General features: G+C 49.7%; 1 protein-coding gene across 1 annotated transcript; it reads right to left on the reverse strand.

The window, feature by feature from the left end:
* Nucleotides 1-631: 631 nt before the first annotated feature.
* On the reverse strand, nucleotides 632-2,125 carry LOC135821585 (nascent polypeptide-associated complex subunit alpha, muscle-specific form-like). Its single transcript, XM_065334583.1, has one exon. It carries the CDS (start codon nucleotides 2,123-2,125, stop codon nucleotides 632-634), a length of 1,494 nt encoding a protein of 497 aa, XP_065190655.1.
* Nucleotides 2,126-17,022: the final 14,897 nt, after the last annotated feature.

Raw genomic sequence — 17,022 nt, forward strand, 5'->3', positions numbered from 1 at the left:
AACAAAATAGGTTCAGCATGCCAAGCTAAGCACACACCAAAAAGTATAACTAGCAAGCCTAAAAAGTAAAAACACACCTACGTGACCTTCCTTCGAAGAGCGAGAGACGAAGGGTGAAACCAGGAGAGGCGAGACGGATGGAGCATGCGCGCGAACAGCAATGCGTAAAGCGCTACACGACTTCGGGAGCTTCCTGTTCGTAGCCACAGTACGATACCAGTGGCACCATAATTTTAGAAATCGGTCATGGAAGTACTTCAGTATGTGTATATCAAAAACATTACTGGCGAGGTGGAACAAAATTTCAGTGCAGTTAAATATGGACATGTACCAGTCGAGAGTGTGGGTAGAGGATGCAATACTGAATAGACGGTAACAGCTACAAAGAGGACTTGGGTGTCTTGGTGGTGCTGCAACAAAATTGGCGACAGGTTAGACACTGCAATAGTCCAGCATAAACTATAATTAAGAGACCAAAAGACAGAGCAAATTATAATAGACAGAGTCACAATGTAGGAAACAGGACAAAACTAATAGGCGTCAAAACACTGTGCAAGAAGCTTGCCAAGAGGCTACAATGGAGCATAACGGCTAGACGGGACACATCATTGCAATAGTTCGGATTCGGTGATTACTTGGTCGTTTTCGCTCTGGGTGATCGTTTCAGAGTCTGCAGACCACCTGGAGGTGGAGTCGGTCCAGCGGGAGGTGGAGCTGGTCCAGCTGGAGGTGGAGCTGGTCCAGCGGCTTTGGCAAGCTTGCTCTTCGAGTGCTTGCTGATGTGGAATCGACAAGCCTCCTCCTTCTTGAAGAGCAGATCACACACCGGGCAGCGAAACAACATTTGGTCGGAGTTGGGAGTGGCGGGCGACACTGGGCCGCCAGGCGGAGTAGTCACGGTGGCCTTTGTGGTGCCGATAGTGCGTCGTCTCGTGAGCCGGCTGCTGAACGCCGAAGCGTATGGCGACGGGTATGGTGAGAGCTCGTGGGGCATTGGAGTCGGCGACTTGAGCGACTGGCGCAGCATATATCCACTGGGGCACGAGCGTAATCGCTCTTCCTCAGAGTCAAACACTGGCGGAAGGACAACATAATTCTCTCTGATGGAGGTTTGTTCGGTTCGCTGTTCTGGTGACCCGGGGGACGCTGGATGGACGCTGGCATTATCGCCCACTCCTTGCTGTTGGCTTGTTGTGTCATCCGGGTTCTCCGCAGTTGTCGCCGGCTCACTTTGTTCTGTGGAGGTGTCCGCAGCTGGAGATGCGGTGCTTTGTTGCCCCTGTAGGTCGGTGCCCTCTGTTTCAGGCTCGCCAATGGCTTCAGCCTCTTCCTGTGTTGTCTCTTGTTCTACCAGTCCCATGCTTGTCATGTCGCTATAGTTGTTAGTTGCAGCTGTTGTGTGGCCCGCTAGGGGACAGCCGTCAGCAGCCATTGATACAGACTGGACATTAGTCGGCGACAATGGATGATCTCCGTCGTGTGAGGAATGACCGGTGCTCGTGGCCAGCACTGGTGCCGGGCTCGGGGCACGGTTGTATGACGTCATGGGTTTTGGCTGTGCTCGATGGCCGGAGTAGGGCTGCCCGGAAATAGGTACGTGTGCATGGCCGCACGGTGTAGATAAGCTTCCTGGAACTTCACCGGAACAACTGACATCATTGGTGGGAATGTGCCTCGGCACGGCAGAGTGATGCTTGTCAGTAAGCCAATGGGCCGTCCCTGGAGTAACCTGCTGCGAAGGAGGGGTTGTCAACGGCGCAGGCATGCCGCCGGCGGAATGCTGCGACGACGGGTCGTGCGAGCTGGCAGCTACTGCTGGCGAGTGGGGCGCTACGTTCGGGAAGACGAACGGATAATGGCTTGTGGATGCGGACGGCGTTGTCTGGGGACCAGGAGTAGTTGCTCCGTTGACCGGACATAGTCGGCTATCGACAGGGACTAGGGCCATAGGAACCCAGACGATCGGAGGCATACCGGTTCCTGAGTTCGCCCCCGGCAGCACTGACATAGAGTAGGGCTGTCCAGACGACTGCGACACTTGCATGGGATGCTGGCCCCCAGGAAGCTGCATGTACATAGAACCGCTCGGCGGTGCCGTAGCACACATAGTCTCTCCGATATTCATCTCGGCAACAGTGGGTGAGAAATAGAGCGTCTTGGAAGGTGGTTTGGGGATATGACTCGTGCGATCAAAATCAATGCGTACGGGATCCGGTGAACTCCGTACATGAACGCCGTACATATACCGAGACAATGCGTACGGTTGTACCTCATATGTGTACGGTACCGTAGTCACACAGCTTTTCCAGTGGCCAGCCTGCATACCGTACGATGCGCTCCCGTACGCGAGTCGTGAAGCAGGATCCAATTCAGAGACTGTCGAAATGGTTTCGTGGGCCTCGTTACCGTCACATTTCTATGGTTTTGCGTTTCAAATCGGATCGCGAAGGACTCCACACTGTTTGTCGTGTGAGGAGTGGGGTCGTGCGATGTGTTACTATTCCTTGCCTGTGCCTGGTGTTGCCACAACAACACTGCTCACATGAGGAACTTTCGCGGATCCTTCACGCCCGACAAGGGGTCACTTCCGCCTCTTCTTCTTTTTCTTCCTTCTTTCTTACCTCCTCTTTATCATTCCTCCTCGCATTCGGTGTGACGTAATTGGTCTTGTAATCCGTTTGTATTTGCCAAATCAAAAAATAATCCATACATATTCACTGGTTTGCGGGAAAGACGCAAACGGGACAAGTCTGAAGAAAAAATTGACTGTCACCACCGGTCCCAGGACTCGAACCAGGGAAGTACATACTTGTACATGTTCATACCTTCTCGGACTTCACCAGGGGGGGGGGGGGGGGGGGGGGGGGCTCAGCGCGAGTGGCCTAACCGATCGGATATTGACCGGGCTATATGAGGTGCCAGACTCACACGATGACGTGTTTAGTCTTTGACTACTTTATGCTGGGTCTAATGGTACGTCTCCAGTCAGCCATTGCAAGCGGAAAATGCTCGAAAATTGGCAAGATTCTGCTCGAAAAGCAGTGAAATTAGCAGAATCATGCAAACTTTATGGCTGGAACTTCCTTGTACTCTGCTTTATGTCTTTATCCACATAACAAAACATGCCAGAAACTTACCAGAAAATGTACCAAATTCTGCCAATTTTTCTGCCGCATTATCACCAGATGTTTGATTTGGAATTATCACCAGATGTTGGCCTCGCTGGCTCTCACCAGCTCTCACCGTCTGTCAATGTGCGACAAGGTGGCGGGGCTGATGCTGTTTCAGGACCAATTGCGGATCGGAGACAATAGAAGACAACGTCGTCACTGACCGCTAGCGCTGCATCCTGTTATTTGGCTGCTTCCGAGGTAGGCATTATGCGGATAATGCCGGCAGAAAAATTGGCAGAATTCGGTACTTTTTCTGGTAAGTTTCATGCATGTTTGGTATGTGGATAAAGAAATAGAGCAGAATTCGAAGAATTGCCCGCCATAAAGTTTGTATGGTTCTGCCAATTTCACTGCTTTTCGAGCAGAATCTGCCACCTTTTCGAGCATTATCCGCCAATGCCTATTCCGAGGTCGATGTCTGGCCTGCAGAAAATCAATGTTCATTGTATGTGTATGTACACTGGCATGTGACAATTGTACATTTGCATGCACAATAATACACAACAGAACAACAAGGACAATCAATACTTGTTTGCTACTTTAAGTTTCATGCTCACGCAATCATCAGGCAACACCATGTACCATGGACAATAATAAAAACATTTTGCGGTCGGGAGAAAAAGATGGTCGGTCCGGTGACCATGGTGACCCGAAACAGCGCTACGTGCATTACGTTATCTTATCGCACTACATTTGCATAACATTAATATTTATTCCCGTAGCTATGCAGAAGACGTTACTTCAGTAACGTCTGGCGCTAGCCAGGGTCCACAGTCTTCACACAGCTTTTTTGGTGTTTATTCCCGTAGCTATGCAGAAGACGTTACTTCAGTAACGTCTGGCGCTAGCCAGGGTCCACACAGCTTTAATTTGGTGTTTGTTTGTTTGTGTCACGCCTGGAGCTATCCCGTATCTGTCCCGTATCTGTCCCGTATCTGTGACTACAAGGCTCTACAGGATTGTACGAGCAGCTGGCCACAATATTTGCTGGCTCCCGTATCGGTCCCGTACCGTACCTTACAAACAGCTGGCCACAATATTCGTGGTATTATGTATGCGACTCCCTGATGTAGAGGGAGATTCGGAAAGAAATAGGGAGACGAGGAGGAAATGAATTTAGAATGGACGTTAGTTGCCGAATAGATGATAGGATGCTTCAGCAAAACATACTTTGGAAGAGAGATCCCGTCGTCTCCAAAATAAGCGTGGACGAGCGATTCAGCGCCGGTCACAGAAAACGTCGGAAGAGAGATCCCGTCGACTCCAGAACGCCCGTGATCGGCAGAGTCCGCGCCGGTCCCAGGAAACGTCAGGACAGACATCCCGTCGAGTCCAGAACGCCCGTGATCGGCAGAGTCAGCGCCGGTCCCAGGAAACGTCAGGACAGACATCCCGTAGACGCGCAGAAAAACTAAATCTGCAGCCTCTTTTGCCGTCGGACAGGATACGTATTTTAGGAGACTGGAAAAGTGGAAAGTTATGTAATGTGCTCCACAGGCGACCATGCATGCGGCCGTCCTCATTGGCTCAACAGGTCAATGTATTACTACTAAAAGGCCAGAAAATCCGATTACTGTATTAAAATCAACTAATTTTCGCTGGCGATTTAATTTCGCTGATTTCGCCACTTGGTACCAACCGGCCAAAGTAAATCGCAGGCCAAAGTTAGAGGCAAATGATTCATTTATTATTATTATTATTAATTCAACATCTCCTGGCTCGTCAGAAGACTGCCAATATATAAATGAAGTCCGGTGGTAGCCAACCACGGCATGATAGAGCAGTGGATGCATGTGAGAGCAAAAAATACCGATCGATTTCTTTTTGAAAACTCCAATCGGCCAAAGTATAATGACGATGAAAAGTTGCGTTTCGAGATCGGCCAAAGTTTCTCACCGGCCAAAATTTGTTGATTTACAGTACAAGGAGATAAAAAGAAAAGAAGGACAGACCAAAAGTGGATGAAATTAGAGAAATAACAATCCGCAATAAATTCTGCAAATACTTTCGCCTAGCTCATAATATTCAAACTGATTGAAACGTTTCTACAAAACAATGATGTTGCCAATCAACGGAATAAAAATATTTCCAGTTCAAATAGTATTACTAGTCATAACATGTAGAGTCTACGATGAGCTAGGCAAAAAAGCATAAAAGCATAGCGTAGGGCCCTGAGCTTCCAAGCTAGCTCTCTCGTTGAAGGTACCGGCGCGCGCGCGGTACACTAGCAACTCAAGCGCATGCGCCAACAGCCCGCATAAAATAGCAAAAATTTAAATAAATAACGCAAAAACTCACTCAGACGAGTCAGTACAGTGCAGTCCGTACACCGTGTGCTTTATCATGTTTATCATGGTTTCTGCGGGTCACTAATTATCATCTTATGCAATCTCAGACCATACAGCAGTAGATCTACGCCAGTACGGTATTATGGTAGTAGTCGGCAAAGAAGAAGGTAGGTAGGCTTCAAAGTTTCGAAAAATTTCCGCTAGCTTTCGCGTGGAAGGACTGTCGACTACTGCGCCGCTTCATTTTCAAGGTTTCGATACTCAGGAGACCGTTGCTTCCCTCGCCTTGAACAGAGGGAGCAAATAATAGGACACTGCCTAGAACGTTTACGCCGACTCCTTCATCGCTTTCAACGGCAGCCGCCAGGAAACACGTTCGATGTGTTCAGCAATGCGGGGCACAGAATGCCACGTCCGTTGCCTTCAAGCGGAGCGCGGCTGCAGGGCTTCCAAACTGCCCGCACAGCTTGTACATGACCAGTTGTATCGTGCTGAGCTGAGGTCAGTGAGGGCCGTTGCTCACATCTCTAGAGAGAGTATCGCAAAAGCAATGGTTTCTGCGAGCTTACAGTAACGAACTGGATTTCCACGTGATGTTGGGTGGTGGGTGGTCAGTGGTAGCCAACTAACAAAGACAGTTGGCCACAGGATTCAGCCTCACCGAGCCGTCCATAACCCAGGACTAGGCAACGGGTCGCTGGGCTGTGGAAATAGCGTCCATCAGCCCCGGTATCTAAGCGCCACCATGCTGAGCTTCACCATGAAGGAAAGAACAACAATTGAAAACAGCAAAAACGGACCGTGACCTCTGAAGTCTTCTGGCTAGGTAAGGCACCAATGAATGTCGCATTTTGTTTTTAGAAACGAGTGATATGATAATGTACATAACTCCAACGACTGCAACTGTCTGTGAAATCGCTATCCAGGCAGAGCTTCACATCACGTGTTATGGATAAAATTAATACTAGGGCTGAGTTGGGTAGCATTTTCTTCGGGTATCCGATTCGGGTGGTTCTCCGCGGTTTGCAGGGGTACCTGATCGGGTAATATTTCCATGGTAACACCACAATGCATCCCTCCCCTTACACACCGGGTAGACATGCGGAGTACAGTCAACTTCGCTTACAACGACACTCGGCGGGGCATAGGAAAAGTTTCGTTATTCACAAAGTGTCGTTATACCCGAAGTCTCATTATTATGTATTACAGTTGGATGGGACTTTGCTCTGGGCATAGACATTTTGTCGTTATTCGCGAACTGTCGTTATATCCGCAGTCGTTATTAGCGAAGTTGACTGTATTACACGAATTTGTACACGTGCTCTGTGGATGATGTCATCTGCGACTTCGGGTTTTCGGGCACTATTCTGTACCCGTCTACCTGAGGTCCTCACGGGCAGTTCGGGTACCCGACTACCCATGCACACCACTAATGAATACGTTGGGCCACCCAGAATTAATTTGTTGTTTCGGGTCACCCGACCGACCGTCATTTTTCACCCGACCGCAACATGTTTTTTTAGAGTGCATGTGAAGGGTAGATCCACATAACAGTGAACACACGCGATACTAGTGATCCTAGCACCTGACCGTGCGCAAGAAAACGGCAATGCTTCCGAAAAGATCTCGGGCATGGGCTTCATTCTCACGTCTCATTTTCGCTTCCACGGAGCATTGTTCAGAGCAACCAGGGACGAAATAGAACATGTTCTAACAACGCCAGCGGTGTGTGCATCGCTGGTGGACAAAACTTTCTGCCGACTGTACGGCTTTTCGCGTCGAAAACCCCCGGACCGTAAACTGCAGACTGAAGTGATTTTAGAGAAAATCATTCCTGATCCCTGGATCGAGATCATTTTCAGGAGTCCCAACATCGAACCCGGAAGCAGCCATATCAAACAGCACCAGCTCCGCCACCTCGTCGCTCATTGCCAGACGTTTTGATGAGAGCAGCTCGTGAGACTCGTCGGCCAGAGTGGCCAGGATCTGGTCCTGATTGGACAAGGACAGCACTGGACCAGTTTCAGTCAGATTTGATCGACTGATTTGATGGACAACATTTGTCAAGAACTTGGATATTCGATATGCAAAATCTACAATGTACATAATGGCCATACGTATATGCAAATGGCAGAAACCAAAATATTTTTTTACTAAATAAATGAACTCGACTAACCGACCCTGGTCGAAGTGACCCGAAACAACGAATTTATTCTGGGTGGCCTTTGCTGGAAAACAGTGTAAAGTGACCAGCAGAGAGTTGGATGAACCCAAAGCAAGGTGTGTGCAAAACCCCACACATATCATGAATAAGCCGTGCAAACCAGAGACCTGCCACGTTAGGACGGTCTCTCTGCCCGTTCTTCACTCTCATACTAACAACTACTTCCTCTGTGTCATTAAAATTGTCGCTTCCCAGAACGATTTTTTCAAATCTTTTCTGTCCACTCGAAGCGAAGAAATCAGCTAGAACCTAAAGCAGAGCATTATGGACGGAGTTTGTGGCCTCTTGATTCGCTGCACTTGCGGCTGGGATCGACATCTCCATCAGAATTGGAGGCAAACCCTTCAGCACCCAACAAGACGCTGAACAAGACGCACGTTCAAATTCAGGTCATGAAACTTCGTTTTCGGGCGATCCATGCCTCCAGGCGACGACAGCAAGCTGGCATTTTTGAAGTGCACCGTAACGACCTTCCAGCGGGATAGGGTATGCAGTTCCGCAACTTCTTTCCTTGACAAGCACGTCGCAGATTTTGTTGGTTTTCAGACCTGCTACTTTCGCAGCAACTTGTGCCACATGTAGTGTTCTTTTAGGAAATTGAGAACACTTTGTTCTTGCCATCGTCAACTTCAGCATTTCAAATTCAGGAGATATATCAAAATTCTTATACCGGAGTGAACACACGAGTGGTTCGAAAGCTTGATACTAATCTTACTTGGTCCGCGTCAGCAATATTGTCGCTTATCTTTCGACAATTTGAACTTAGACTTTGGACATGAACGCGTGCACTTGAAGTGATACAACTTGGTACGATGGACGGTAAGGTTTAGAATGACAACTAACTGTAAAGAATTTATTGTCCAAGGAAGGGTTCCTACTTTTTTCGGTCCTCTTCGTCGCTGCTTGCTTTTGCAAGCTCATCTCTCTTCCTCTCCGCTGCCTGGCTATTTTCTAAACAGAAGTCGATCGTGACGGTCGCTTTCTCTATGGGACTTCGCGTGGGCAGTACGACAGCCTGTGTGGTTCAAATCAGACGCCGTTCTTTGCAAGATTTATTTTGAACGACGACGACGATGCGTACAGTACTTGGAAATCTCCACGACGCGCTGAATACTCCGAGCGTTGAGTTGGAGGTAAGGGAGCTGAGATCTCAGCTTGACGAGCGATCCCTGAGGTGAGCGATCTCGGCCGTTCAGCAAAATGAAGCTGATTCCGAGTAGCCGATTACTTTCTTGTGGCTTGCGCTGCTCTTGCCTGCACAGCGTAACAAGATAATCCATTTTGATTCGGCGCTGTATCAATCAGAATCACCCACCCGTCGCTCTCGAAATCCACTCGAACTGTAGCTAGACCTTTCAGGTACTAGTAAACTAACTTACTGACCAAAATTGGGATGAAATGGGCTGCCAAGTGAGCTTTGGCGACATAAAAACAAAGCTGAAAGATAAGCGACAATATCGCTGACGCGGACCAAGTAAAAACAGCCTCATGGAAACAGCAACAGAGAAATACAATTGATAAACATGGAGAACACGAACTGAACTCTTGAGACGTTCTCAAACTAACTCAATAACTACTCTAACCGAGGAGAAGCACACTCCAGGGCTGTACTGAGGAGAAAAGGCGGGTAAGAAGAGCGGGAATATGAGTGACGAAGCCAGTCAATGGAGGAAAAGGCGCAAACGACTAGTTGGCGCAAAAGGCAGTGCGTGGCCGTAGTCGCATGATCCTTGTCATCGCCATACCATCACACACTCATGAAACACTTGTCATCGCCACACCCTCACACACTCACGATACACCTCTTCTGCACATTCTCCCCCTCGCGATATGCAGCGAAATAAGCGCAATATCGACAGCATTAGAGATTTACATAAAGTAACGCAATGAATGCAATGCACACCGGCAACAGCAGCATAATAAAGCAAGCATACATCCGTGTGTCCAAAATACTTCTTCTCATCAGTATTGTCTTCCGCTAATAGTCAATGCAACGTGCATACTAGCAATCAAGGCGAAATTCACCTTTGCCAAATCGTCAGTTTCCGACATCACAATCCAAGGGGCAGATCCTGGTAATCGGCCTTGTCTTTGCCTTCCCGGCTACTTGCACTTGGACTACGCGAACATGGCCGTCCGGTCCCGGCATGGTGCCTGTAATTCGACCCAGTGGCCAATGTCCTCTAGGAACATTCGGCTGCAATACCAGAACGACGTCACCTGTGCAGATATTCTGGCCATCTCTTCCAACCGTGGCCTACGAGTTCTTGCACATAGCGCCAGCCTCTTCCAGCTTGAATACCACTGCAGTTTCAGCTGTGGAAAGTATAATTATGGTACTTGAGAAACATCTAGTTGGTGAGGCCCTACGCGCATCCACCCGGGAGGTGTGCGGTGCGCGACAGGTGGATCGGCCTTTCAATCACTTCCTCCTGCGACACACGAAGATCCGGCTGATCGGAGTTGTGCTCTCTGTGCTGCCTCCTCTTTTTCCGACACAGGACCAGGCTCCTGCACGTCTGTCGAAGCCTCCACACTGTGCACTGCTGTGCCAATGAAGTAGGATTGATTACTAGCAGCTGACATATCGACATCTGGCTGGTGAGGTCCAACACATGTCCACCCGAGAGGTGTACGGCGGACGACAGGTTGACCGGCCTTCCCACTCACTTCCTCCCGAGACACATGGAGATCTGGCTGATCACCACCAATCAGCACGTCCACCAGCAGCGGCTTGACCGGCTGAGGAAACGAAATCCCCTGAAGAAGGTCATACTTTGGCCCAGCCACTGTACAATCCACTGCATGAAGGTTTCCAGTGGTCGTGTCGGCAGTGAGCGCCGTCATCATCTTGTATGCACCGCCATCAGATTCTAAACTGCTGAGTTCGAACTGAAATGACGGTGTAGCAAATGTGGCGACTTTGCCGTTTAGCGTGCTCACAGTTGTATTCTGCAACTCGTCCTGCAGGCCGAGATGAGCCGCTACACTAGAGTTGATGTAGCGCGTTGTGCTAGCGTCATCCAACAGTGCATTCACTATAACACTGCGTTTATCGTCGCGCAGCACCTCAGGCACAGTGCGCGGGGCAACTCTTTCAGGTACACCTGGCAGTGACGACTCCCCATCGGTGGCATTCTGCACCAGAAAGGTTGAGGATGTCTTCTTGTCCGACTTTGCTTCTGGTGTTGCCGACTTAGCCGACTTCAGTGTCCCTGTCTCTAGAACTAATTGTCAGCTGCTCAGGTCAAGCTATGTTGTGTAGGGACCCAGCTTCATTACGCTCTGTGTCTGGATGCAGCAGCCGGTGGTGTGTATCGCTACAGCCGTCAATGCCGCACACCCAGCCGCACCTGCACTTCACACTGCGAGGTTCCCGAGAACTGGTATTGGTACTAAGCACGGCAGAACCTGTCACTGGGGCCGCTACGTAAGAGGGCTATGCAGAGGCCTGCCGAATCGTAACTCCCACTATCGACGAGGTAAAGAACTCGGCAGTAGCGGGTTGCCCACTGGTAGTGCTTCCTGCAGCACTTTCTTCTGCAGGGATGGATTGCGTGCTGTTCCCAGATGGCGCCACGATGGTGAGAGGATGCGTCGTACTTTCACTCCCAGCCCTAGTGGACATCAAACTCCCGGCGCTGGTGACGAAGTCACTGTCACTGACTGTTCAATACCATGGAGTGCCTTCATCGCTAACAACTGCTGCACTGCCTGTGCTCCTTGCTCTCGCTGGCACAGTCTGTTCGGTGTCCGAACCTTCAGCGTACCCCGGCACACTGCCGCCTGCGCTGAGTGCGCTTCTTTGTCGCTTGACGTCCGCTCCTGCAGTACTCTTCTTTTCGCCGCTGTCCGTACTGCGTGCGCCGCTTACTGCTTGCTCGCCGTCCGCTGGCGCTCCTGCAGCACCATCGTCCGTACTGCGTGAACCACTTGCCACTGCGTTCCATGACGCCGAGCCAATGTTACCATGGACACCCTCCCTGCTGCTATGCAGACGCCTGGAGGTGTCCCAGTCGAGATGCGACGTGCGTCCCTCTGTCTCTCTTGCACTTCGCATATGTCGCCATGCCATTACCATGGCGGTAGGACCGCTCGTTTTCCCTAGCTCATAAGCGCCGTATCCTGCAACGTACGTGCTATATTTTTCTTTTTCAGTTTTGTGTGCTGTTGCTCCAGCGCGTCTGCTTCTTCTAGAACGTTTTCTAGTCTCTTGTCGCCGCTTGCCTCGTGAACGCTTGCGAGGTCCATTACTATATTTTTATCACTTTCGTAGTTATGGCCGAGTTCCGTTAGCTCGCTTTCTACGTTCTCCGTGAATATCTCTTCGTTCATAAGTCGCACCAGCACTGCTCGCCGGTGCCTGGTGAAGGCTGTATTGGCGTGCAGCTTTGCTTTTCAGAGTTCCGTTGCTGACTCCACGGGCTGACTATTTGCGCTGGTAATTGTACTGGCACCTTTGCCCGTAGCCTGGTCCTCCGTGGAGTCCTTCCTGACGTCGTCTTTGGAGGCCATGACTGCGCTGATTACGCTTTGTACACTTTTCGTGAACTGACTAACTAAGAGGAACCCTCTGCTACCAATGAACACACGAGTGGTTCGAAAGCTTAGCTCTCAAATTAGTATAAAGCTTTCGAACCACTCGTGTGTTCATTGGTAGCAGAGGATGGTTTCCTCGTAGTTAGTCAGTTCACGAAAAGTCATGGCCTCCGAAGACGATGTCAGGAAGGACTTCATGGAGGACCAGGCTAGACAAGGACATAGTGTAGGAAGGGTCGTAGCCATGTTCGAACACAGAAAACAGCGATTCCTACAGACCGACTAAGACAAGCACTGAGTCACAATCATTGCGGTGTGCGAAGCGACAATTTTAATGATGCGGAGGAAGTAATTTCAGCTGAACCAGCTGATCAAGTGTGAACAGTGACCTGGTGTGCGTGTGTTTGTGACCAGCATCATCAGGCAAACAATATTCAATGCAGACTGGTCACAGCATAATGGGAAATTAAGGTGGATACAGGCGGAAACAAGTGTAAGGCTTAGCGGGCCCCTGCATGTAATCTTTGGGACAACCTCTGGTTGAGAATTGTGTGAAACTGAGTGCCAGGTGCGTATAGCATAGTGGAGGCAGTGTGTGCAATTTGTCAAGGCGCTAGCTGTTGGATGCCTGTATTACAGCAGAGCCAATGAAATCCGAGGATTTACAGTTAGGTGCAATGGCAGCACTAGCCTCTTTGGTGGTGCGAGGATTCAGATGTTGGGTGCTGGACGCCTGTACGACAGCAGAGCCAGTGAAGTCTGAGGAGTTACAGCTGGGTGCGATGATTGCACTAGTCTTTTAGGTGTGAGAATTCAGGTGCTGGATGCCTGTACTACAGCAGAGCCAGTATGCGCTATTTGGCTAAGTCACACCTGTTTACTTGCTCAGCTGGTATTTAGTGCTGTGCCGGCATTTGGGACACACCTTGTGTTCAGGAGGGTTGCTCTGTCGGCCGTGATGATTTCTAGCTTCTCTGTTAGACAGAGGTTACAGCGCTTAGTTGTTGGGCTGTACGACTTGGCTCTGCGCTTGATGTTCCATGACACGTTGTACTCTTGACCCTGGTTCTGGAGCGACCAAACGTAGCTTGACAGCTCGGTGGAGTTATGGTATTTTTCGTGCCGCATTGAGGTCTTGTGGTTAGCATGACGCAGTTTGGCGGGCGTTTCAGCCGACCCACTGTAGTACTTGGGGCCATTAGCACCACCCAGGGTTGCTTCATAAACGACACAGTAGGTCTGACATGCTCCCCGCAGCGGACAGCCGGCCTTGTCACGGATTTTCTGGAGGCATTGGGTGTAGCTTGCCTTGGTTATGTCCCTCGATGATGGAGGAGACAGTTGGTGGGCAGCTGTAGCTTATCTTGATTGGTCTTATTGAAAATCATGGCCAGAGGGGAACCTGCTGGGAAATGCCGCTTGGCGAGTTTCAAGAAGACGGCCCCAACATTGGTCTTGACATTTTTGCTGTATGGCGGGCTGAATCACAAGATATTTCTCGTTCTCTTCCTTCCTCTCTGCTCCTCGGCCTGTGTCTTGTCTTCACTATCATCAGTGTAGTATTGCATGGCCCGCAAGAATCCACTCTTGGAAAGTGCAGCCACGTAGATTGGCTTTGGTTCGTAAAACATTTCCTCACTAGTCGAGGGTTGAGGCCAGGTGCTTGTCAATTGACTTTGGCAGGTTCTTGATAATTGTTGGTGGGTGCTTGGAGGCCATGTGGAGGTAAAGAGGAGTCTCGCCGGGTTTCCTGCATGGCTTGTATGTTAAGAACGTTAGGTCTGGCATTGCGTCGAGAAGGTTTGTTGTCTTATGATGTGGGTGTCAATTTTGATTCTCAGGCCGAAGGACTTGAACATGCTGACAATGTCCTTCCTTTTATGGTCTGCAATGGGGGCCGGTGTTTCATTGCTGGCTGTCTGAGACAACGCAGCCGGAGGGGGGGGGGGGGGAAGTCACATGGCAGAGAGGAATGGTACGATCGGGGGGGGGGGGGGGGGGGGTCGAGGTTGTCCCTCGGGGGGAAAAGATATTTCGGCCATCAGGGAACGTTTTAGCGCTGTTTTATTGCTTTTCTTGGGTGAAATGTGTGGACCGTCGGTGAATCCTGGACTAAAAGTAGTACGACTATGCTCATACTGGTCATACAGTGTGTGGCGCCTCTACAAGTGACACCTCATTTCACGGCTTTTCGCGTGGATTTTCAAGCAATGTGGCGACACGGCGACGCTCTAGATCAAACGAGACCGCCGAGTCGACTCACGCTCTAGATCAAACGAGACCGCCGAGTCGACTCACGCTCTAGATCAAACGAGACCGCCGAGTCGACTCACGCTCTAGATCAAACGAGACCGCCGAGTCGACTCACGCTCTAGATCAAACGAGACCGCCGAGTCGACTCACGCTCTAGATCAAACGAGACCGCCGAGTCGACTCACGCTCTATACTGTAAGTCTGCAAATTTTCAGCCCATTCAAATTTCGGCCTCCCGGGGCTAAAACGTATTTCGGCTGCAACCATTTTTCCGCCTGTATTGCTGCTGCCTGTACACACTGTCACACTGAACCTTGCAAAACAAAATTTCGGCTGCAACGAATTTTCGGCCAAATAATATTATTATGATCAGGCCGAAAATAGCTGAAAATAAATATGCGCCGAATATTTGTTGACTTATAGTACAGTACTGCAGGGGTGTCGCCCACATTACTGTCAGACCTCGCTTTACCGCTTTCCTCAAAACAATCCGGATAGGCGAGGGAACCGGATAATCGAACACATATACTGTATGTATACATGCATGGCATATGCTGTAAATCGGCAACCAACGATTTTCTTCCGGATGGCGAGGGATCCGGACAACAGAGGACCGGATAAGCGAGGTCTGACTGTACGGCCAACCATGGTCCGACCACTTTCCAGGATTGTTCACCCAATTCATCCAAGAAAGCATTAACAGAGAGCTAAAAAGTGCCCTGTTGGCCGAAAAATCCGATTTTTGCCAGGGGATGGAACGCCCCCCCCCCCCCCCCTCCATGGTCTTTCCACTCCCTACTCCCCTGTTAAACCCCTGCATAGCGGCCATGAACGGTTACTCTGACTCAGCACCATGACATGATTCGCGGAAACTGTACTGCTGCTGAATTTGCAACATCTACGTTGTACAGTACTCAAATTAATGTCAGTTCATTGCTGATATAGGTAAGGGAGTGTGTCACACTGACTTTTGCATTTGCATTCCCTTTGGGCACGAACGTGCTCATAAAATCATGGAGTCCGGTGCAGACATGCTCTACATGCTAGGTCGCTTAGGAGATAGGGAAGAGGAGACCACGCCGGGTATACGTTCTTGGTGCCCTATTTCGTGAAAACCAGGGAGTCATTGAAAAGTGTTGTCCATGAACTCGCGTTGTATGCGCCCCAGGCATTCAGTACTGCACCGCAGCCAATGGCGCCTTTCCTGTGTGTACGTGCGCACGTGTGTGTGTTTGTGTGTGTGTGTGTGTGTGCGTTTCACTATCAGGGATACGAAGAATGTTCGCTGGTAAGCCGACAACAACAACAGCAGTGGAATGAACAACAGCAGAGGTGTCCATAACAGCAGCAGTGTCGATAACAGCAGCTGCGTCGATAAAAGCAGTGGAAGCAAGAACAGCAGCAATATCAATAATAGCAACAATATCAAGAACAGCATCTACTGTCAAGAACAGCAGCAGTATCTGAATGACAACCAGCAGCGGTCTCGATAGCACCGACAACATCCACAGCAGCTACAGTACCAGCAGCAGAAGCAGGAGCAGCAGCAACAGTATCGGCAGCAGCAACACTACCACCACTACCTGCAATAGCCATCTCGAAAGCAGCAGCAGCGGCGGCTGTGTCTGTGGCCTCCACTCTTTGGGCCTTTACCACACGTTGATAGGTCTGACTGGTGGTTAGTACCGTGCTCATCGACCCGGCACAACAGCAAACGCAATTCTCTGGCAGTTGCACTCTCCGATGGGTTACGCAATGTCGAAACAAAGCTTGGCTTCGCAACTCTCATTGGTCAAGATCTCCCAGCCAGGCCCGGCGGAACTGGTCCGGTTGGTCAGGCCATGTTCGGACCAACTGTTGGGCCACGAACGTGTGTGTTTACGGCTGAGGAGGTGATGTGTATCCTCCATATCAAACACAAAGTGTGAAAGACTAGGTACGTATGGCCGAATCAATCGAAAACTGCTTCGCCAGTCCTGCCGGCTGCCACAACAAATCTATGCAATGAAGCCCGGCCGCACACTGGGGCCTAAAGACAACAGTGAAGTGACCATAAGGTTTTGCACTTCGCTTTCATTGAACTTATGCTATGCCTTCCAATCCTCTACCTGACCGAATTGTCAGGAAATTATGTCGCTTGGGACATCTTGAGAATGTTCTGAATCTGAAGGTTTTGTAGAACTCGGATGGTCATGGGTTCATGCTTTTTGTATAGCACTTCATCTTCTTCGGTACGTGTCGTGTTTACGGAGCTACGGTGTAGTCACCTGAATTCATGTTGCATGCAAATTTGACTAGTATGTTCAACATTTGAAGATAGACAACAGTGGCCGACTATTTTCAAATTCTGCCAAGCAGCGCTTAGAACGCGCTGACTAAAGTTTACAAGATTTTCTAGTAGATTATGCAATCCCTTTTCCAAATTAGAAAATTTGCTCTGCTGAACTTGAAGAGTTGCCTTATGGAAAACATTGCCACCTGGTGCTGGTCTTCGTGTTATTTTCTTCCCCATTTTCTGCTCTTGTTTTAACAATTTGGATGGCCG

Source organism: Sycon ciliatum, chromosome 7 (genome assembly GCF_964019385.1).
Source record: "Sycon ciliatum chromosome 7, ocSycCili1.1, whole genome shotgun sequence".
NCBI classification, from domain to species: Eukaryota; Metazoa; Porifera; class Calcarea; order Leucosolenida; family Sycettidae; genus Sycon; species Sycon ciliatum.

Coding starts and splice junctions, on each gene's coding strand:
- LOC135821585 (XM_065334583.1), bottom strand. CDS start 2,125: ATGAATATCGGAGAGACTATGTGTGCTACGGCACCGCCGAGCGGTTCT.